Source organism: Vicugna pacos, chromosome 1, assembly GCF_048564905.1.
Source record: "Vicugna pacos chromosome 1, VicPac4, whole genome shotgun sequence".
Classification (NCBI taxonomy): Eukaryota; Metazoa; Chordata; class Mammalia; order Artiodactyla; family Camelidae; genus Vicugna; species Vicugna pacos.
In genome coordinates, this window is record NC_132987.1 from 72,954,466 (window position 1) to 72,979,375 (window position 24,910).

At 36.3% G+C, this 24,910-nt stretch overlaps 1 protein-coding gene across 3 annotated transcripts in view; it reads right to left on the reverse strand.

Moving 5' to 3' along the window:
* GRAMD1C (GRAM domain containing 1C) overlaps positions 1 to 24,011 on the reverse strand; it is an 87,117-nt gene extending 63,106 nt beyond the window's left edge. Inside the window, exons 1-3 of one of the 3 annotated variants that reach the window (XM_072965000.1) lie at positions 23,864 to 24,003; positions 18,790 to 18,933; positions 129 to 213 (exon numbers count right to left, since the gene is read on the reverse strand). In XM_072965000.1, the coding sequence (XP_072821101.1) occupies positions 129 to 213; positions 18,790 to 18,933; positions 23,864 to 23,890 (256 nt within the window). In that variant the 5' untranslated portion in view covers positions 23,891 to 24,003. Of the gene's footprint in view, positions 1 to 128; positions 214 to 18,789; positions 18,934 to 23,863 lie in introns of those variants that run through there. The other 2 variants (XM_072965007.1, XM_072965013.1) reach the window with 2 other exon arrangements.
* Positions 24,012 to 24,910: the final 899 nt, after the last annotated feature.

Genomic DNA, 24,910 nt, shown 5'->3' on the forward strand with positions numbered 1-24,910 from the left:
TGCTGCTTATATTGAAAAACAGTTTCTGTTGAGTATAAAGACTTAAACTTTCTACCAATACTGTCACTCATCAGCTCTATTTTGATGAAGTAGTAAAGTGGTTTTTTGTAACTTCCTGTCTTTTTTACCTGCTATCAGCTTCTCTGTATCAGGCAGGTGTGTGAACTGTCTTTTATACTCCTCATTCCTGTCTTTATAGGTGGAACTTGAAATCTGCAACATAAAAAGATTAATTTTCTGTTTAATTATAATCTTCATTAAATGAACTATAGTCTCTTACAAAGTAACAGTAAAATGGACTTTAAAATTATATGCTTTTTATGCAATATTTTGTATGCCTTTATATGAAAAACCACATTTTAAAAAACACTTCAAAAAACACCAAGAGAAAGCAAAGGATGCTTCCAGGATGATGGAATGAGGAGTCCAGCAAATCTTCTCTGTAAAATCAAATATATAGCTGAAAAAAAAAAAACTTGTCAAAAAACAATCATCTCAAATGACTGGAAACTGACCAAAGGCATGCAATCAGCTGAGAAGTATGTTCTCATGAAAATCTACTGAAGTTGTGTGTGAACATCATAAGTCTGTGACACTGTTTTCTGCCTGCTCCCATTACCCTTCCTCCCCCACCAGTTAATTCAATGTAGTAGTTCTACAAAAGTGGAACAGGCCATGAAAACTAGCAGCTATGGTGACAGAGGGAGGCTGAGTTGATTCAGAGTGGAAAACAGAAAACCTATGCCCAGAAGTAAAAGGAAAAATTCTGAAGCTATCCAAGTAAGTGCAAGGTTGAAGTTCCAACTAGGACAAAATACAAGTAGACTGTCAGATTAGTAAGGGGCTTAACAGAGAGATATTGGAGGAGAGACAGCCATAGATGAACTCGATAGACTCTCCATGTACTTAGTTAAACAGAGACTACAGGCATGTGTAACAGAGAGTGGAGAAATCCCACGCATTCCTGGTTGGAGATACAAGAAATCTCAGAGGAACATAAAAACTGGGACAAACTTGAAAAATGACTTGAACTTCAAATACATTACCCAATTTACCCAATACACAGATCTGTCAGCAGAAGGGAAAAGCCTTACTGGCTCTATATGTGTTGAGCACTATTTCTGACCAATCATTAGCTGACATAAAAGGTGACCACAGGAAGCCAGTCTTAACAATAAAACAACAATAATAATAAACTGAGCAAAGACATTCTCTTCCACATAATTTTACAGATTTACTCTACACAGTTACTAAACAAAAAGCGGCAATGACAAGCTTCAGGGGCATAAAAAATTCAATCAGAATCCACAGCTGCTACAATATATTATCTAAGCTGTCCAATTTTCAACAAAAATTATGAAATATGAAAAGAAATAGGAAAATGTGATTCATACTAAGAAAAGAAAAAAGCAGGCAATAGAGTCTTTCATAGTTCCCAGATATGGATTTAGCATCAAAAAACATCAAAGTAGTTATTAACAATATTTTCAAAGAACTGATGAGAATAATGTTTAAAGAATTAAGGAAAAGTATGGCAACAATGACTTCATAAGTAGAGAATCTCAACAAATAGATTTTTTTTTTAATGTTAAAGAAACAAAATGGACATTCTGGACTTGAAAATGATAATCACCAAAATAAGAAATTCATGAGAGGGGCTCAACAAAAGATTCAAAATGGCAGAGAAAGAATCAATAAATTTAAAATACATTAGTAAAACTTAACCAATTTGAAGAACAGAGATAAAATTTTGAAAAAAATAAAGAAGAGACTCAGAGACCTGTGGCAACATAAACTGAATCAAAATACATGTAATGGGAGTATCAGAAGGAAAGGGAGGCAGGAAAAGGTGAATAAATCGTGGCCAAAATATTCAAAATTTGACGAAAAACAGTGCATATATCAAAAAAGTTCAATGAACCCCAAGTAGGATAATGAAAAGAGATTCACACTTAGACATATCACAGTTTAAATTGTTGAAAGACAGAGGACAACTTGGAAGCAGCAGGAGAAAAATGACTCATCACATAAAGGTGAAAAACAGTATGAGTAATGGCTGTCTTATCATCATAAACAATGGAACACCTGCCTTGTAAGAAATACTAAAGGAATTCCTTCAAGCTGCAAGGAAATAACACCATATAGTAACTCAAATTCATAAGAAGAAGTGAGGGGAAGGGTATAGCTCAAGTGATAGAGCACATGCTGAGCATGGATGAAGTCCTGGGTTCAATCCCCATTATCTCCTCTAAAAATAAACAAACCTAATTACCTCCCCCTACCAAAATAAAAAAAAATAATTAAATAGTAAGAAGAAGTGAAGAGGACCAGAAGTGGTAGTATGGGACAAGTATACAAGAGAATACAAATCTATTTTCCAATTTTTCTCTTAACATCTTTAAAAGACCTAAGAGCCTGTAAAGTAATAATTATAGTATTGTTTGGTTCATTAAATACATAGATGCAATGTATGTATAATGTGATAACACAAAGTTAAATTTACATGAAATATGTAAATTTTATGTAGATGTTGAAATAGATATAGATATATAATAATACAAAGTAGGGGAGAGATACTGGAGCTAGGTTAGAGCAAAGGTTTAATACTTCAGCAGAATTAAAGTAGTAATCTGAAGTATACTGTGAGAAGTTAAGATGTATACTGTATTCCCTCAAGCAATCCTTAAAAAACATCAAATACATTTTTAAAATCAAAAGTAATTGAAGCAATATCCTAAAAAGAATTTATCTGACACATGAAAAAAGAAGTAAAGGGAGAGCAGAGGAACAAAAAACATGCGAAACAAAGAGAAAACAGAGCAAATGGCTATTTATAAATCCAAGTTATTTCCAACTAATTTATAAATCTGTATTATAACTACATAAAATATAAATGAACTAAACACAGAGACTGTCAAACTTAGATCCAAAAACACAAAGAGGCTGAACATTTAAAGAATGGAAAGATATACCATACAAACAGTAAACACAAGAAAACTTGAGTTGCTATATTACTATCAGCTGAAATAGACTTTAAGGCAAGAAATATCACTAGAGACTAAGACATGATCATAATGATAAAAGGGTCAATATATGAGGAAGTTACAATAATGATAAATGTATACACAACTAACAACAGAGTCCCAAAACACATAAAGCAAAGACTGACATGACACAATTGAAAAAAACAGACCCTTCAACATCAGCTGGAAATATCAATAATCCATTCTCACTAACACATAGAACCACTAGACAGAAAACCAGCAAGGATATAGAAGACTTTAACAACATTATCCAGCCATTTGCAACAACATAGATAGAACTTAAGAGTATTATGCTAAGTAAAATAAGCAAGACAGAGAAAGACAAATTCTGGTGGTATCACTTTTATGCAGAAGCTAAATAAAAAGTCAAACTCATAGAAACAAACAGTTGAAAAATGGTTGCCAGGGGTTAGGGATATATGAAAGAAGAAAAGTTTGGTAAAATGGTACAAACTTTTAGCTAGAAGATGAATAAGGTCTGAGGATCTAATGTAGAACATGAAGACTATAGTTGATAACCCTGCATTGTATAACCAAAATTGAAATTTGCTAAGAGAGTAGAACTTAAATGTTCTCACTCACACAAAAATAATAATAATATTAATGGATGTGTTAATTAACTAGATAGGAGAAATCCTTTCACAATGTGTATTACATCAAATCATGATGTACATTCTCAATAGTTTACAATTTTGTCAATTATACCTCAGTAAAGCTGGAGGGGAAAAAAACATTATCCACCCAACTATACCTAACTGGCATTTTATAAAACACTCTATTCAACAACTGCAGAACACACATTTTTTTCAACCACACATTGAACATCCTCCAGGATAGACAATATGAAAACACGTTTCAATACATTTAAAAGGATTAAAACCATACAAAATATGTTCTTTGTCAACAACACAATAAAATTAGAGATCAACAACACAGGGAATAACAGAGCCCAGCTTCAAGTCATCTTAATCCTTAAAACTGGAAAAAGGCAATCTAAGACAGCATGACAGAACACAGGCATATGCTGGAGATATTGCAAGTTTGGTTCCAGGCTACCACAATAAAGCAAATATCTCAATAAAGTGAATCACATGAATTCTTTGGTTTCCTAGTGCATATAAAAGTTATGTTTACACTCTACTGTAGTCTATTAAGTATGCACTAGAATTATATCTTGAAAAATAATCTATATACTTTAATTTTAAAACACTTATTGCTAAAAAATGTTACCATCTAAACAACACAGGGTTTTCACAAACCTTCAATTTGTGAAAAATGCAGTATCTGTTAAACACTCTGAAGTGAAGTACAATAAAACAAGGTGTACCTGTTTGTGAAAATCCCCTACAGTAAAGACAACATCATGCTAGGACTCAAAATGTTTATATAAAACCATAAGCAAAACAAAATGATAACCTACAGAATGGGAGAAAAGTTTTGCAAATGAAACCAACAAAGGCTTGATCTCCAGAATATATAAGCAGCTCATACGACTTAATAAGAAAAAAACAAACAACCCAATTCAAAAATGGGCAAAAGACCTAAACAAGCAATTCTCCAAGGAAGAAATACAAATGATCAATAGGCACATGAAAAAATGCTCAATGTCACTAATTATCAGAGAAATGCAAATCAAAACTACAATGAGGTATCACCTCACGCCAGTCAGAATGGCCATCATTCAAAAGTCCACAAATGACAAATGCTGGAGAGGCTATGGAGAAAAGGGAACGCTCCTACACTGCCGGTGGGAATGCAGTTTGGTGCAGCCACTGTGGAAAACAGTATGGAGATTCCTCAAAAGACTAGGAATAGATTTACCATATGAGCCAGGAATCCCACTCCTGTGCATATATCCAGAAGGAACCCTACTTCAAAATGACACCTGCACCCCAATGTTCATAGCAGCACTATTTACAATAGCCAAGACATGAAAACAGCCTAAATGTCCATCAACAGATGACTGGATAAAGAAGTTGTGGTATATTTATACAATGGAATACTTTTCAGCCATAAAAACTGACAACATATCGCCATTTGCAGCAACATGGATGTTCCTGGAGAATGTCATTATAAATGAAATAAGCCAGAAAGAGAAAGAAAAATACCATATGAGATCGCTCATATGTGGAATCTAAAAAAACAAAACAAAACAAAACATAAATACAAAACAGAAACAGACTCATAGACATAGAATACAAATCTTTGGTTGCCAAGGGGGCAGGGGGTGGGAAGGGACAGATTGGGATTTCAAAATGTAGACTAGATAAAGATTATACTGTATAGCACAGGGAAATACATACAAGATCTTGTGGTAGCTCACAGCAAAAAAAAAATGTGACAATGAATATATGTATGTTCATGTATAACTGAAAAATTGTGCTCTACACTGAAATTTGACACAACATTGTAAAATGACTGTAACTCAATAAAAAAAAGTTTCTATAAAAATAATGGAAAACACAGAAGAAAGGATAAAAATAATGGAAAACACAGAAGAAACTCAATAAAAAAAAGTTTCTATAAAAATAATGGAAAACACAGAAGAAAGGATAAAGAAAAGATATGTTAGACCTTCTGACGATACAGTCAGAAGGTCTAACATATCTGGAGTCCCAGGAGAAGACAGAGAATGCAGTAGACGTAATATATGAAAGCACTAATGGCTACAAACTTTCCAAAGCTGATGAAAACTAGCAAATTTTCAAGAAGACCAACAAACTCTAAACAAGATCAACAAATAGAGAGCAATACTAGGATAAAGGATGTGAGTCATATTCATTGGCTAGAATGACATAAGAAGTGCTGTGAAGAATCCTGCAAGTCAAAAATTAATATGCATATGACCTTGTTGAATACTTCAAAATAACTGACTCAGAGCATCTTTATACAAAAAACTTCCTCTAAGCAAAAATCCTAGAGGTCAGGATCCAACAGAGACATCTGGGGAAAGGATCTCATTAAAAAATACCATTGATACCACTGTGAACGTGTCATATATTCCCCTTCTAAATTAGAGAAAGTCAGATACTGACCCACACAAAACTGCATATGCGGTTGAAGGCAATAAAACAATTAATCCTCTCCACCACTCATTAAAAAAAAATTAATTCCATTTTATAAGTCAGCCTACACTTTAAGAAGCACTTAAATGCAACAATTGAATAACAAGATTAGGCAATAGTTAGTGTTCATAATGATGCCATGTTTCATCAAGGTTCATCTAATTTTAGAGTTTCCTAAAAATGAAGATGTCAAATTTATTTTAAACGAAAATTACATAATTTATATTAAGCTAAAATTACATAATAAGGATAAAGTGTGATGAGACTAGTATATACTCTCACTACAGCTAGGAGTGTAAATTGATACATTTAAAAAAAGTTGGCTATCCATATCAAAAGACAAATAACACATAGACTTTAATCAAGTAATTCCACTTATGGTAATCTATTTTACTTTTTTTCTTCATTTTTTTCAATTTCCAAATTTTAAAAAAATACCTAAAATTTATCAAAATTGAAATCATACAAAAAATTATATTACAATTTTAAGTTTTACAATTTGGAAACAGCATAATTTATTCAAAATTATTTCATTCTATTTTATATTGAAGAAAAAATCTTTTCTCATACTAGAAAGAAAGCATTTAGTCTTTCTCCATTTTAAAAAATATTTTGAGAATTGACATATAAGATTGTGTAAGTCTGAGGTACACAGCATGTTGATTTGATACATTTATATATTGCAATATGATTACCACCATAGCATTAGCTAACAACTCCCTCATGTCCCATAATTATCATTTCTTTTTGTGGTAAGACCATTTAAGATTTAGTTTCTCAGCATCTTTAAATATATAAATACAGCATTATTAACTGTATAACTATATTCTGTGTAATTATAGTCACAATGCTGTGCATCAGATCTCCAAAACTACTCATCTTCTGAATGTAAGTTGTACCCTTTGACCAACATCTACCCAAATCCTCCCATTCCTTAACCTCTGGTAACCACCATTTTACTGTTTCCACAAGTTCAGCTTTTTTAGATTCCACGTACAGAAATATCATACAGTATTTATCTTTTTGTCTAACTTACCTCATTTAACATAATGCCCTCAAGAAGATAAGTGTTTTTTTAATTATTTTAAGTATCTGTCCTGAAAGGTCCCAATTTCTCCTTTCTTTTAAATCATTTTCAAAAACAAAATCTTCTCACTCTAAGTAATTCCAATACTTTCGGTACATAGTTATGTATGTAAACACAGTAAAATTCAGTAAGCTATCATCTTGCGGTCCAAAAATCCTAATGGCTGGCATCCAGCTAATCAAAAATGATCTGGAGGGTCTCAGTGATCAGTATCTGTGGCCACTCCATAACCTCACAAGCAGGTGTTTAAAGCAGTTTTGACAGCAGATTGGAAGAAAAGAAAGTGACAAAAAAATAAGAGTAAACTAACTTGGTACATTAGTCATAAAAGACTAGATTGTAATGCAGTAATAAGACATCCCTAAATCTCAGTGCTTACACGAACAATGGTTTACTTCTCATTTAAATATAAATGAACATTGTGGGTTGGCGAAAGGCTTAACTTTATTTACACTGTCCTAATACAAGGACATAAAGGCTCTACATCCAGGGGCAGAAACATGGCAAATAGTGTACCGACCCTAAGGGCTTCCACCTAAAAATGACTTACATCATTTTGTTCACGTTTCATTGACGAAAAATAGCCACATGGCTACATTTATTTCAGTAACATGGAGAAACACGTATCTAATATGGACACATAAAGAAATGGAACAAAAATACTGATGGGCAGAATTAATGATTATTTAAGTTTACTGAATGGGCTAAATTAAGAATTATGGTACTACTAGAGAGGTAAATGAATCTCGTCCGAGAGCCCATTTCTCCCCAAGTAATCTCCATTCAATTCAGAAGAATATATCCACTTAGAGTGCCATGCCAACAAGACACTCACTTTTTAAAATGGAAATATAATTCACACGCCATAAAATTCACCCTTCCACAATGTACAATTCAGTGGCTTTTGGTATAATTACACAAGCTGTGCAACCATCACCACCATCTAATTCTCAAAAAATTTTATCATCCCCAAAAGAAACCCCATATCTGTTGGCAGTCATTCCCCATTTTCCCCTCCACTCAGCCTCTAGCAACCACCAATCTACTATCTCTGTAGATTTGCTTATTCTGGAAATTTCATGTAAGTGGAGCCATGGAATAATGTAGTTTTTGTGTCTCTCTTCCATCACTTAGCATAATGTATTCAAAGTACATACATATTGTAGCATGAAACATTACTTCATTTCAGTTCATAGATGAATATTATTCTACTATATGAATATACCATATTTTATCTATGTATTCATCAATTGATGGACATGAGCTTTGTTTCCATTTTTTGGCTATTTGAATACTGCCACTATGAACATTCATGTGCAAATTCTTGTGTGACATGTTCAAGTTCTCTTGATATAGATCTAAGAGTGGAATTGCTGGCTTATATGGTAACTATTTTTAACATTTTGAGGAACTGCTAAACTATTTTCCAAATTGGCTGTACCATTTTACATTCTCACAAGCAATGTATGAGGATTCCTGTTTCTCCACATATTCGCCAACACTTAGTGTCCATCTTTTTCTTTACAGTCATCCTAGAGGGTATGAAACAGTATCCTACTGTACTTTTGATTTGCATTTAGATAATGATGATTGATATTGAATACCCTTTCCTGTGCTTATTTGCCATTTGCATATCTTTGGGAAAATGTCTATTAAATTTCTGCACATTTTAATTGGGTTAGTTTTATTTTTATTATTGAGCTGTAAGACTTCTTTATAGATTCAAGTCCCTTATCAGATACTTGATCTGCAAATATAGTCTCACAGTCTGTGAGTTGTCTTTTCATTTTCTTAATGGATTCCTTGAATTACAAAAGCTTATAACTTTGATGAAGTACAATTTATCAATTTTTTTCTTTTGCCCCTTGAGCTTTTCGTATCATACCTAAGACACTATTGCCTAATACAAAGGTCATGAAGGTTTACAACTATGTTTTCTTCTTCTAAAAGTTTTATCATTTTAATTCTTACATTTAGGTCTATGATCCATTTTGAATTAATTTTTATATATAGTATGAAATAGGGGGTCCAAATTTGTTCCTTTGCATGTAGATATCTAATTGTCCCAGCACCATTTGTTAAAAAAGACTATTTCCCTCAGTGAATTATTTTGGCACTTTTGTCAAAAATCAATCGACAATAAATGTGAGTTTATTTCTTGACTCTCTATTCCATTCCATTAATCTAAGATTATTAAAATAAGATGGCTAGCCTTACTATCAGGGCCACATTGTCTTCACTACAGTAGCTTTGTAGTGAGTTTTGAAATCAGGATGTTTGCATCTTCCAATTTTGTTCTTTTTCAAGATTCTCCTGGATACTCTTGGTCCTTGCATTTTCATAGTCAGCTTGTAAATTTCAAAAAAAGTTGGGATATTGATAGGGATGGCACTGAATGTGTAGATCAGTTTGAGAAGTATTGCAATCTTATTATTAAATCTTCCAATCCATGAACACAGGATATCTTTTCACATTTCTTTATGTAATTTAAAATTTCTTTCATGAGGCTTTGTAGTTTCAGTGTCCACGTCTTTACTTCTTTTGTTATATTTATTCCTAAGTATTTTATTCTTTTGATGCTATTATAAACGGAATTCTTTTCAAAATTTCACTTTCAGGTTGTTCAATGCAGCGTATAAAACCAATTAATTCTGGTTTTAGAATCAGGGCAATACTAGCCTCAGTGAATGATTTAGGAAGTATTCTTCCTTTTTTTTTTTTTTTAATGGAAGAGCTGTTGAAAGATCTGTGTTAGTTCTACACACGTGGTAGAATATGCGTGTGAAACCGTCTGGCACTAAGCTTTTCTCTGTGAAGTGTTCTTATTTTGGTTTGGTTTCTTTAGTAATTCAATCTCTTTCCTTGTTACAGGTCTATTCATATTTTCCATTTCTTCTTGAGTCAGTTTCAGAGGTTAGTGTTTTTCTAGGAAGCTGTCTTGTTCTTGTAGGTTCTCTAAGGTATTATTTCAAATGCGTAAGTTTAGCAAAACTTCAAAGACTGGTAATATCAAGTGTATTGGACCATAAACCAATGTAAGGCTGCTTTGTCTACACTGCAAGTCTGTTGTTTACTGTAGCCACCTTCATTAATTATCTTAGCTAAATATTTTCGATAACTTTACTGCAGCTTCACTTTGGATTTTGATGTCACAGAGATGGCTTCCTTTCTTAAACCTCATGAAACAACCTCTGCTAGTTTCAAACTTTTCTTCTGCAGCTTCCTCCTCTCTCTCAGCCTTCACTGAGTTGAAGAGAGTTAGGGCCTTGCTCTGGATCAGGCTTTGGCTTAAGTGAATATCGTGGTTGGTCTGATCTTCTATCCAGACCACTGAAATTTCCTCCATATCAGCAATAAGGCTATTTCATTTTCTTATCATTCGTGTGTTCCCTGAAGTAGCACTTTTAATTTCCTTCAAAAAATTTTCACATTCACAACTTGGCTAACTGATGCAAAAGGCTTAGCTTTCAGCCTCTCTCAGCTTTCCACGTGCCGTCTTCACTAAGCTTAATCATTTCTAGCTTTTGATTTAAAGTGAAAGATGTCTCTTCCTTTCACTTGAACACTTAGAGGCCATGTCAGGGTTATTAACTGGCCTAATCTCAATAGCGTGTCTAAGGGAATAGGGAGGCCCAAGGAGAGGGAGAGAGATGGGGGAACGGCAGCTCAGCGGAGCAGTCAGAACACACAAAACACTTACTGATCAAGATAGCTTTCTTACATGGGCGTGGTTCACAGCGCTCCCAATACAATTACAACAGTAACATCAAAGATCACTAATCACAGATCACCATAACCAATATAACAATGAAAAGGTTTGAAATGTTGTAAGAATTATCAAAACATGACACAGAGACATAAAGTGAGCAAATGTTGGAAAAATGGTACCAATAGACTTGCTCAACACAGCGTTGCTACAAACCTTCAATGTGTTAAAAAAAAAAAGATGCAATGTCTGTGATGTGCAATAAAGCAAAGCACAATAAACTGTAATATGGCTGGATTCTAAAATTTAAATTTACATGGAAGGACCCTTTTCATGATAAAAAACACTCAGCAAGAAGTCAAGAACACAGAGAAATTAGATCACTCACATTTTGCTAGTGGGAATGTAAAATGGTACAGCAACTCTGGGAAAGTTTGGTAGTTTCTTAAAAACTAAACACATAACTATCAGATGACCCAGTAATTGCACTCCTGGGCATTTATCCCAGAGGAAAACGTATGTTCACACAAAAACCTGTACACAGATGTTTACAGCAGCTTTAGTCATCACAGTCAAAAACTGGAAACAGCCCAGATGTTCTTCAGTGGATGAATGGTTAAACTGTGATACATCCATACCATGGAATACTACTCAGCATTAAAAAGGAATGAACTGTTGGTACATAAAGCAAAATGGATGGATCTCCAGAGAATTATGATGAGTGAAAGTAACCAATATAAAATATTACATAACTGCATGATTCCATTTATATAATACTCTTGAGATGACATAATTATAGAAATGGAAAACAGATTTGTGGTTGCCAAGGGTTAAGTAGGGGCAGGGAGCAGAAAGAGAGTGGCAGTGTCTATAAAAGGGTTGTATCTATAAAAAGGATTCTTGCTGCGATGGAAATGTTCCGTATCTTGACCTTATCAATGTCGATATGCTAGCTGTGATAACTCTAGTACAGTTTTCCAGGATGTTACCATTAGGCAAAACTGTTTAAAGGGTACAGAGTATCTCTATGATTTCTTACAACTACATGTGAGTCTAAAATTACCTCAAACTACAAGTGAAAAAAAAAAGCAAAAGATGGAAAGGTTGGTAGGGTTTAAATAAAGGTGTTAATCCCTATGTGAGAGGCGACAATGTTTGAAGGACAATTAAGGCTGATTCAGATGTCAGTACCCCATACCCTTCTTTGTACTGCCTACCATTAGGCATTATACTACTCATTAAAATATTGACCAGAGAAATAGTGCAATTAAAATCATTTAGCCTAATGATTGAGCAAAGAGTGACTAGGCTAATACAAGCTCACTCTGGTAGTTTTACATGAAGTTTTGCAGGGTTTCCTCCTGCTTACTAATGAAGTATTAAATTCAAGTCCCAAAACTTCATGAGAGATGGACCACAGTTATGTACTCTTAGGAAGACTCCCCTCCTAAGTTAGGCACCCCAAGCCTAGTTTAGATAGACAAGCTTCCTTGTCTTTAATTTGCAGATGTAGGTGGATTTTTTTCCTAGTCCCCCTTTCACAGAGGGCAAAACTCTTCAAGACTCGTGGCTTTATGAAGAGTTCTCAGTTCCAATTCCTATAAATCCAAAGCATCACCCCCTATCCCAGTGTGGCCATTAAACCTGTACTGAGACAAATAACCTTCTCAGGGCTGCCTCAGCATCAGCTCACGTGCTTTCAACTCCCGTAATCAGTTCCCTCTTCTCCTTTTGGTCCTAGGTATTTCCCTTGCTATCTTGTGAGCCTAGAAAAGCATTTTTTAAAAATGTTTGTAACATTTCATCCAGCATTTCCAGGTACTTCATAGCAGAAGAGTTTTAAAGTTAAATAGTTCTCTCTCCGTATTTCCAGAAATGTTAGTTCCTATCCCCTTATAATTAAATCTAAAAGTGTTAAAAGATATATGTATTTTTCAAACAATATCTGTCTATAATTGAATTTTTTAATTGGGTAAAATATCTTCTTTAATTCAACAGAAATTGGAAAATGAGTTTACTATTTTTATCAGTTTCCAACGTGAAAACCCAAAATACCATTTTTAGCTTGAATAAATCCAAGATATGTTGTGGAAGATCACATATTACAGGAAGTTTCTTCTCCAAAGTTGCCAAAGTATGTTACAAACAAACTAATTAACCCTCTTGGGCTTTTTAAAAATTTTATAGTGCAACATTAGTTAATCATCATATATACCTATAAATCAAGTTTGTGGCAAGTTTTATGCCCCACTTATAAGCAGAAATGCTTACCTATGAATAACATGACTTTGATCATAAGTCAATGACAAAGCACACAATCAAGACTTCTGGTTTTGTACAATTAGAAAAACTAAATTATGATCTAGAAAAATTCAAATTTAATATTTTTATTAAAACATAGGGATACTAATTATTTGTGTGTATGTGCATAATATTTGAAAATCTAGAGTTATGTTGTTCTTAAAATGTTTTAGAACCAAAAAAAAGACAAATTTGAATTCTAACCTCTTTTAAAATTCTCCTACTTCATCCTTCTTTTTTTCCTATTTCATCCTTCTTTTTTTCCTATTTCCTGTCCTAAATCAAAGATCTGAGGGATCTGATATTTCATATCTTCTTTATTCTATGTGTATTTGCCAAGACTTCCAAATACACAATTATTTGAAGAAAAACACATCAAGAACCTCTAAACAAATTTAATTATAATTTTAATCACATAATTCAGAAAATTTTATAAATCCCTCCACTTTTAAAATGCAGACATCAACTAAATCAGCTACTAAAAAATAAATATTTACAAGTGACAAATGTTTTTAAATGGGAAATTAATATTTACAAACTACCAAAGTACAAAAGATTGCTTAATAGTAAGTACCTTGCCCAAAGCATTAATACTTCTATTTAAAAATCCAGGAAAGTATGTCATCTTCTAAATATACATAAGAGAACATCTCAAAGGTGTTTTTCTGCTCCCAATAGTTGCTAGCTCTACATCACTAAGAGAAGTTACGCTAAATCAATGCATCTGCTGCAGATCTCTGTATGCTTTTCCTCCGGGACCTAATCCACCTGGAATACACCACTATTAGACAGAAAGAAAAAAAAGTCTTTGTTTTTTGATATTTTTTTCTTTTGCTATGTATTTTTGTTAACCATTAAAGGGCAAAGCATAAATATTTATCTGCTATTAACTTTATTTTAAATTTAATCTCTTCATTTCACAAAATTTTTATTGTCATATTAAGATTTAAAAGTTAATGATACTACTTAAAAGCAAAAATAAACAAATGGAACTAATTTAAGCTTTTGCACAGCAAAGGAAAACATAAGCAAAACAAAAAGACAACCTACAGAATGGGAGAAAATATTTGTAAATGATGTGACTCCCAAGGGCTTAATTTCAAGAATATATAAACAGCTCATACAACTAAATAACAAACAAACAACCCAATCCAAAAATGGGCAGAAGACCCAAACAAGCAGTTCTCCAGTGACAACATACAAATGGCCAATAGGCACATAAAAAATGCTCAGTATTGCTAATTATTGGACAAATGCAAATCAAAACTACAATGAGGTATCACCTCACACCAGTCAGAATAGCCATCATTAAAAAGACCACAAACGATAAATGCTGGAGAGGGTGTAGAGAAAAGGGAACCCTCCCTCCTGTTGGTGGGAATGTAGTTTGGTGCAGCCATCATAATAAACAGCATAGAGATTTCCTCAAAAAACTAAAAACAGATTTACCCTGGATGATCCAGCAATCCCACTCCTGGGCTTATATCCAGAGGGAACTCTAATTTGAAAAGATACATGCACCCAATGTTCATAGCAGCACTATTTACAACAGCCAAGACATGGAAACAACCTAAATGTCCATCAACAGAAGGCTGGATAAAGAAGATGTGGTATATTTATATAATGGGATACTACTCAGCCATACAAAAGAATAAAATAATGCCATTTGCAGCAACACGGATGGACCTGGAGATCACCACTCTAAGTGAAGTAAGCCAGAAAGAGAAAGAAAAATACCATACAATGTCACTTACAAGTGGAATCTAAACAAAAGACACAAATGAACTTATTTACAAAGCAGAAAGACTCACAGACATAGAAAATAAACTTTGGTTACCAGGGGAGAAAGGGGATAGAAAAGGATAAATTGGGAGTTCAAGATTTGCAGATGCTAACTACTATATATAAGATAGATAAACAAGCTTCTTCTGTATAGCACAGGGAACCATATTCAATATCTTGTAGTAATCTATAATGAAAAGGAATATATGTATGTATATGTATGACTGAAACATTATGCTGTACAACAGAAATTGACACAACATTGTAAACTGACTATACTCAAAAAAAAAAAAGTTAATGCTATTACTATCTGTGAAGTGGATAAGCACCAAGAACCTACTGTATAGCCCAGGGAACTATATTCAGTTTCTTGTAATGAGCCATAATGGAAAAGAAACTAAAAATACATATATAGAAAATAATAAATACATATGTATGTATACACATAACTGAATCGCTTTGCTGTATACCTGAAATTAACATTGTAAAATCAACTATACTTTACTAAAAAATGAGAATAATAAAAATAAATAAATATAAAATAAAATATATTTTTAAAATTAAAAAAACTAAGTCAATGACAAAACTCATTTCCCACATACTATGATTAAATATTTTCATTTTAAAATTAAAAAACAAATGGAACAAGATTCCTATGTTTATATTACAAGATTGAAAGTGAAAATCTGCAGCTGTTGATCTCATTATCAAATGCTATGGAGATTTAATCATACTCATTTAAATTAAAGTCCCACTGTCAGAAAGACACTCACTTGCCAATCTAATAAGTAGCATAAAGCTAAATGGATAGGGTGTAAAAGAAATCAACCACAGGAGGGGAAAAAAAACTTCAGTAAACTTTGGTTCACTTTCTTGTATATTTTTGTTACTTTTTCACAATTTTTTTTTGTACCTGTGGGAAGCATCAAAATAATTTTCTAATATTACAAATAGTATATAATCTTATCCAGGACCTTTCAACCTTTTCAACCACTGGAACAACGTTAAGGGGAAGTGTTCCCCATGGGATATACTCTCACTGAGTATGCCCAGAGTTTTTTATGACAGACACACAGCTTTCAGGGCTGTAAATTACAAGCACTTGCTGGCCATAACCCCCTCTTTTTCTCCTATTGATTCAAGACACACCGTTGCTGCAATACTGTGGCCCAGTCTCTAACTTTACGAGTGAGGCACCTGAGGGAAACGGGTTAAACAGATGCACACGCTCTATCCCAGATGTTTTGTTCCCAAACTCTAACTTGTTCAATGATATCACGCTGCCCTCTAAATTCACTACATTTAGATCAATGGAGTTAGCCTGGCCAGAATATATGAGGTATTCCACATGAGTGAATTTTTCAGGTTCCTGGGGCTTAACTCTTTAAATACCAAACTTTACAAAGTTATCAGTCTTTTTTGGTAGAAACTTCCCTAAAGTGAAAAGGCACAGATTTCCTAGGATGTTGCAGTAAAATGGCTCAGACACTAATTCCTTGCTTAACTACCAGGTCATGTGCCTCATGACTCTTTTCCTGTCAGGCTACTGGTCTTCCTTGTGTTAATTCTGGTTCCCTCCGTGAACTCTGCCGTCTCACTGTACTGATTCAGCTCCTGTGTTATTGCCACGAGAACATGAAAATGGCAACATGGTGGAACGAGTAGTAGAAGCGTGTGGATTTAAAATGGCAGAGGGGAAAAAATGCATTATTTATTTTCCAAATTTCTCAGCCATCGTTTTTACCAGTTACATTAGAGCCAACAATCAGCATGGGCCATTGGCCTCCACAGTAAGAGGCCCAGGTTCCTACACTTTTTGAGCTTCTGCTGTCATTTCTTGCTCTTGTCCATGTGTTATCACCAAATAATTCCCGTTTCCAATAATTTATTCAACTACACAATGGGAACCTACTTATTTAGGCTTATTTAAAAAAAAGTCAAAAATACATTAAAGAAATTCCAAACGAAGGCTTGAGGGATTCTCCTCTTATGAGAGCCATCAGCATGACCTCTGATTTAGCTATTCAGGCTCCATTTTGCTGTTTGCTTCTAAGTTCTGATAATTCTGGTTTCTGGATAAGTGACCTTTGGAAAGGTCAGTAAAACTTCTGAGATGTTGTATTTGTCTCAGTCTAGTCCATTTGAATTCATATAAAAAGTCCTCAAAATAAAGGGCTTGCAATTAGCATAGAAAGTTTAACTGAGCCAAAGTGGACATTCAACACTCTAAACCAGCGCTTCTCAAACTTGAGCGTGCATACGAATCACTTGGAGATCGTGTGAAAATGAAGATTCTGACTCAGTAGGTTTGAGGCTGGGCCTGGCATTCTGCATTTCTAATCAGGTGATGCCCAGCTCTGGGGCCATGTACTCTACTTTGAGTAGCAGAGCTTTAGAACATGGACCTCTATTTTCCTCTCTCCTATTTCTTTTTCCCTTTGGTGGGTAGGTAATTGGGCTTATATTATTTACTTATTGTTACAGGAGGTACTGGGGATTGAACCCAGGACCTTGTACATGCTAAGTATGCACTCTTACCTCTGGAGCTATACCTTCCCCTCCTCTCCTTCTATTTCTAAATCCCCTCATTCCTTTGTTTTCTTCTTTTCTTGCTTTACCCTTTTTGTTGTTTTAAGTCTGCCACAGTAACTGTTTAGCCCTGTAGATAGCCCTTGGAGCTATAAAGGTTTTCCACACTATAACAGAAGCTATAAAAATCACAGTGCAGAAGGACGAGAACACTCCAACAGTCATAAGCTTTCTCAAAATGCAACCAAAATAATTGAATCAATATAGATGGCATGATTTTTAGGATGTGTAGTTATTTTAGTATATTTCTTAGCAATTAAATATTTTCCTTAGGATATGGCTCAAAAAAAAAACTCATGAGGTAAGTGGTTTAAAGGGAAGTAAGAATCTATTACTTATATTAACATTCAATAGCATTCAATAAATGAGCTGCTAATTATGAACAGAATCATGGTGCTTGTCCTAATCCTTACAACCTGTTCATATTATTTTTTAGTCTACTTTAAAATTAGAAGAAATTCTGCTACCAAGTATACCTGATCCTCAAGAGATGAGCTTTCTAATGAATTAATATTAGAACTATATATGCCTTATAATCTTATATAAATTTCACTTACAGTTGCATTACACCAGATTCTACCAAATGGCTCATAAGTCTCACAGGAATTATTAGATTTAGAATGAGCCCTTCAATGCAGTAACTGCTGGCATTCATATGGTAACAGAAATGTTCTTACCTAAAGACTCTCTGCACCTAGTCAACAACCAGCTATCTCATTTCACAGCGGGGATACGCAACCAGGTGAGCACAGTGCAAACAGAACATGAAACTCCTAGCTTTGAAACCTACCTTATAATCACTGTACACTGCAGGTCAAACATCATCAAACTTTCTTTTAGGTACAGGAACCAATTCTTTAACCAAAATTATGTAAAATATCTGGCTTCTCAGTAACATGGAGAAATACAGTTTCTGTATAACATTAGTCTCTTGCCAATATAATGAACACCATGTGAGTGGAGTCCAATTCTATGGTGTAGTTTTCTCCCAAGGAAACTGAAGCAGACAATTCTACTCCATCAAGCCAGACAACAGTGCATTCTAGTGGCCAAAGGAGAGCAGAACCAGAAATGTCTGTGGGACTCTGGATTAAAATTTAAATATCTAAAATCTAGATGCTAATAAGAAAATATTATAAATAAGAATTGCTGTAGACTGAAAGAAAACTTGCATTTACGATTAAAATGAAGATATAAGAGAAAAATATATATTACCCAAAAGCTCCAGTCACCACTCCAGTTATATAAATTTAGCCCCTGTTTTTTAGCTATATTATTCTCATCCACAACTGGACTAGGATTTTGCTCTAACTCTTCCTGGAACTCAGCAGCAAAGCTTGAATCTCCTTCATTTATTACCTGGAAACAAGTATCAGACAATTTAAATTACTTACTGAGAAATGCCCATTTTAAAAAAGAAAAGAGTTAATATTCAAAATACACAAGTAAACATGAAAAGGACAATATTTAAGCTTTTAGAAAACAGTAATCAATATGTTTTCCCTTCTATAGTTCATAGAGTTACACATACAACAAATATTTTCCAACTACTACTATTTTATTAGGTAGTTTTTAGTTGACACTAGAATTCAAAAATGAATAAAATAAAGGGAGAGGATATAGCTCAAGTGGTAGAGCGCATGCTTAGCACACAGATAGTCCTGGGTTCAATCCCCAGTACCTCCTCTAAAAATAAATAAGTAAACCTAATTACCTCCCCACCCCACCCCCCCAAAATAATAAGCAAACAAACAAAAATGAATAAAGTTAAGTCCTTAGCATCCAGAAGTTCACAGTCAGCTAGAGGAACAATCAAACAGTAAAAAATATACAATGTAACAGGAGTAACAATTGGTTCCACCTCTTTGGAGGATAATTTGCAATGCCTGGTAGGGTCCAAGATGGGTATAGATGTACTACACCCCAGCGATTTAATGTGGACATGAGGTCAACAATGTTTTTAATACTAAGAAAGTGGAAACAACCTGACTGTCCACTGGTAGGGAAATTGGCTAATTACTTTTGCTTTATACAAACAATGAAGAAATAAAATATCAGAATCAGACGTTTCAACCAGGCCCTGGCCTCAACCTACAGAGTCCTCATGGGCAAGATTATACCCTGTGCAAGACAGGGGCCCATGGGGTGGTCACTCATGAAAGGGCAGTCACTGTGGAGTAAAAAAGGGAGAGAAAAGGACTCAAAAACTGACACCGCCACCTATGCCTCTGTTGTAACAAAAATGTTGACCCTCAAGTTTACAGGGAAAGCACCGTGGCACTCGCACGGTACAGCGAAGAACTAATTCAAACTCAACTTAAGGTTGAGTTTCCTGATCTCTGTGAAGTAACCCCTGCCTCATATGAGGGAAGCCCCCAACCCTGGTGATCCTGATTTGAGGCTCTCTGGAGGAAGAAATCAAGGACAGAGAAGACCCCCTCCTCCCAAAGTACATTGACTAACTACCGAAAAGAGAGAGAAAAAGAAACATACCTGGTTACAGGGAGGAGAAACAAACCAACCAATCAAAAAAAAAAAAATTGAAACAGAAGTCCATAACTTGACCCAGCTGGAAATCCAAAATGTATTAAAACAATTTATATAACAAAAGATAAAGGCTGGCTTTTGCACCTCTACAGCATGGGTTTTAAATGAACTTCAGCATCTGCTAAAATGCATCGGATGGAAGATATTTATGCCTTTAATCAATACTGAGCTCAAACTATAGTTATACATGGAGATCACTAAATTTAAACAAGATACCGTCTATAATCTTAGGGGAATTACTCAACATAAAATACACAATAAATAGGTATGTCTCACCTTAACTACCAGAACTGCCACCTTGCCTAAATTCTCCCTGGTCGTAGCATACTTCACCCTAGAATATCCCACAGTGCCAAAGGATGCTCTGACTCAATGGTAATAAATTTAACTGAAGTCTTTGGGGCTTACAAAAAGGCTTTTTAAAAAGTGGGAACCCATGGACAACCTCCCAACCCCTAGTTAAAATAGTTATTATACAATGTAAAATAAAACAGGGCCTTCAAAGATTGAGGTTTTTTATATAAGACCTAATTAGTGAAAGAGTGATTATCCCTAATGCTTCTCCATTTACTAGCCCAATGTGACCTGGTAAAGGTGGGAAATTAATGGTGCCTCACAGGTGATTACTGTATCCCTGATGCTGTGGTCTATGAAGGCCCCTATACCTAATACTGCAGAAGTTACTGACACCATCCAATCAGAAACTGGTAGATATTTTGATGTTATAAATGTGATGGATATGCTCTGTTCAATGCCTCTTTCAATGACCTCTCAGTCACAGTTTGCCTTCACTCCAGAGGAACACAATATACTTTTACCTGGCTACCCACAGGGTACCTTAAAAAGCCTTGCCACCACATACAACCTTACAGGTAACTGTATCCAAATCTCTCCAGGAGAACTGGTGTGATGTTACATTGATTACATCCTCCTCTGAGGACATTCTTTTGACACACCCATTCAGGGCATACAAATACTCATGAAAAGAGGATGGGTCATTGCCCCACACATAGTGTAAGGCCTACTATCTTGGATAAATTCCTGAAAACTATTTAGTAAACCAAGGTCCACTCCATCCATGACAATGTCAAGAAACATCTACTGACCGTGTCTGCACCCACAACATTAAAACAAGTCCAACATCTTTTAGGCCCTTTTGGATTCTGCAGGCAATATAGTATTCATTTATAAATTTTACTTAATGCCTACTTATGCTGTTACTTGCAGGTCAGTCCACCCTGAATAGGGCCCCCTCCCAAGAAAGATTCTAAAATTTGTCAAAATGATAATGTAACAGACACTCCCAATAGTGCTACTTCCTCCCTGCTGCTCCCCATAAAAAACACACATGCATATACACACAAAGAATCCTTCACTGTAGAGACTTTAGCAGCCTCTTTTCAGGACTCCTGGAGTCTCTGGACCACCCATGATGTCCATAAGTTATCCATAGGCTTCTGATGCAAGAAACTATGTCCTCACTCCCCACTATATGCCATTTAAGCAGCAATTACTGACAGCACACTAAACTCTCCTGGAAGCAGAGGCTCTCACCAGCTCTGTGCCTGTGACCCTCCATACCCAGCTGCCCATTATCCCTTGGGTCCTGGAAGCTGCACCTTATAAGGTCAGCACAGCCACTGAGGACTTCCTGCTGCAGGACAGAACAAATCTGGGCCCTCTGGCATATTCCACCTACAGGTGGGCATGGCCTCCCCTGACCTCATTCCTTTGTCAGATGTCATGGTGCTAGAAGAGGTCACCTCTCTCCTGAACCCCTTCAATACCTGGAGACTGATCTGGGTTCAACAGAGTGAATAGCAATAGGATTTCAAGACTTCAAGCTCCCATTTGAAGTCTGATGGGCAAACCTGCTGTTCGGTAGACAGCAACACCAGCCCGTACATGCTGGAGCTCACTGAGCACCTACTGCTTGTCATCCCTGAACCAGGATATTCCTGTTGAAGGAAAAGACTCGGAGGTCAGCACAACTGGCTGACCTTCCCAGTTATCTTATCTTAACATTGAATGCTCTGGCTAACAACTGGCTCCCTCTGCACATTTTTACAGACCCTTGGGCCACTGCCTAAGAGTTACACCCTGTAGAGTAAAGAACTCTGGAATTCTCTTTCAGATACTCAAAATATAAATCAAGGTCACGTGTGTCTATCCAAATACTGAAGCCACAATAAAAGGCCTCATCAAGACACTCCTTATCCCCATCAAGAGTTCCAGACATTACCGACAGTGACCAAGGTACTCATTTTATTTCTCAAAATACACATCGTTGGATTCCTGAACAAAGCATTCAAGGGAACTTTCATCTTCCTTACTGGTTTCAGGCTGCATGCTTCATCCAAGAGCCACGAAGGCTTATTTAAACAAGTTCAAATTCAACTAAATGAAAATGGTATATTTCAGTCATCAGATATCAGGGGTGAATTGTAACAGAGTCTCATTCCATTTTTTACGTTTACCTGCTAACAGCTTTTAAGCCTCACCTCTCCTGCATCCTTTCTGTACTTCAAATGGGCAAACTGGTAAGAGAGCCTGAGTGTGGGTGGGAGAGTCAAACAAGCAAGCTTCTGTCCAAATAGAGGACCCCTGACCCTAGCCCTAACCACAGTAAAATCCCGGAGCCAGCCTCCTTTCTTGCCCTTTCAAGTCATTCGGGATCTGCTTGGGAAGACCGCCCTGCTCTTCCCTCTTCACTGTGTACACATATAAGTAAAAGCCTTTATATATAAGTAATAAACCTCTTCATGGTGTGTGTGTTTGGCATCATCATTTTCTATCTTCAAATCAAATGTAGGGTGGTTGGTCCATTCTGGCTTTGTAGAGTGGCCACAACAGAATCCTATCTTTCTAACTTGTTAGCTGTGTGGTCACGGGCAGTCACTCAATCTCTCTAAATCAGCTTTCTCCATAGGGGCAACAAACGCTCTCTAGGCCAGACAGCAAGCTCATTGAGAGCAGGGATCACGTCCGCAGCTCACCGTCTTATCCCAAACACGCAGTGCCAAGGAAACAGTTGAATGAGTGACAGCTTGGGTTCATGAATATCTACCTGGCCTATTTTATGGTAATGTTTTGAGAATCAACAGAAATAATGCATTCATTCATTTGTTCATCCAACAGCTCTCTGCCTCTACCGCTTTATAAACTGTAAAATGCTCCCCAATTAAAGCTGTTGCACTGACTGCGATCCTCTAAAAGTAAAACATACACTCACAGCCAATGTAAAAGCAATGAGGGTAGAGCTCAGAAACGCAGGTAGTCCTGCAACAAAAGTTTATCAAATAACAAGTAGTAAACAAATACCAGAACTAGTTGAAACCAAAAACGTGGTTGACAGCACAGTGATTTAAACTAGAGCTCGGAGCCCTTTTATCAGGAGCTGTTAGTGAAGGGAACGGCGTGAGACCGATCAACGTGATACCGGGTCAGAACCACGACAGGGGGGTCTAGGGCTGAGGGGTCTGGACTAGGATTTCTTGGGGGACCAAAAGCCAGCACTGCGCGCCCACAGGGGAGACTTCCCACCACCCAGGGGGAAAGGCTCGCAGGAAGCACAGGAAACCGTTTCCACGGTAACAACTTTCCACATTATCCCAAAGGGCACCCAGAAAAGGGAAGAGAGGAAGTAATTTTCACAGGCTGAGAGGGTTCAAAAAACCTCCGTGAAGAAAGCCGCCGGGCAAAACCACCGTTTGGGAACCCGTTCCAGGCAGGCGCCGCTTACCTGGCGAACGGTCAGAGCGCCTTCCATCGCTGATCCCTCCGCCGCCGAGGAACCGCGCACGCGCGCCCCGCCGCGGGGAGGGGGCGGCCAGACGCGCGCCCCGCGCCCACCCCCGACGCGCGCTCGGGGCTCCCAGCCCGGAACGTCCAGTCCACCCGTCCGCTCTCCGAGGGCCACCTTGTCGGCGCGCCTTGCGCCCTCTGGCGGTCGTTGAGGATTCCCGCCTTTGGCTAACTCCTGAGGATGTGATGTTAATTTGTTAGCCTGCAGGCCTGTGTTTGCAAGGCATCAGGATGAAACCCTGCCCTTTCCTACCTCCCAACCTCAAACTCCTGCACCTACCGTGAAATGGCTTCTAGGCACAAATCACCCTCGCAAAGCCTTTGCTCTGATTCTCATAATATGTACCCTGCTCCAATGTGCAGAAAAATGAATTGCATGGCAAGGTCTTGTTCCTTCAAATAAGGAATTGAACTTATTGGTAAAAGGCTATTGAGTGTTGCAGATCCTGGTTCCAAAAAAGAAAAAAGCTATAAAAGACATTCTAGGACAACTAGGGAATACTGAATATGAAATGTATATTAGAACTGGTGTTACAGAATAGTGAACGATTTAGGATAAATGTATTGATATTCATTTATGCATAATTAATACTTTAGGTTATGTTGAAGAGTGCCTTTGTTATTAGAAAATTCATGCTCAACGATTTAAGAGTGAAGTGTTGTGATGTCTGCAACTTGATTTCAAATGCTTCAGCAAAGCTAGTGCCAGAGAATGAACGTGTTACTCCCAAATTCATGTACTGACACATAGTCGGCTTCCACCTTGTGGGAACATGCTAAGACTGCGGTCTGTTTACAGATGTGGGTTCTCACCAGACACTAGTCTTCCAGTGTCTTGAGCTCCGGCTTACCAGACTCCACAACCCTGAGAAATAAAAGTTTGTTGTTTAAGCTGCACAGTCTGTGTGTTTTTGTTTCAGCAGCCTGAACAGACAAAGATAATAGAGAGAGAGCAAAATAGCAAAATTAACAATTATCTCATCTA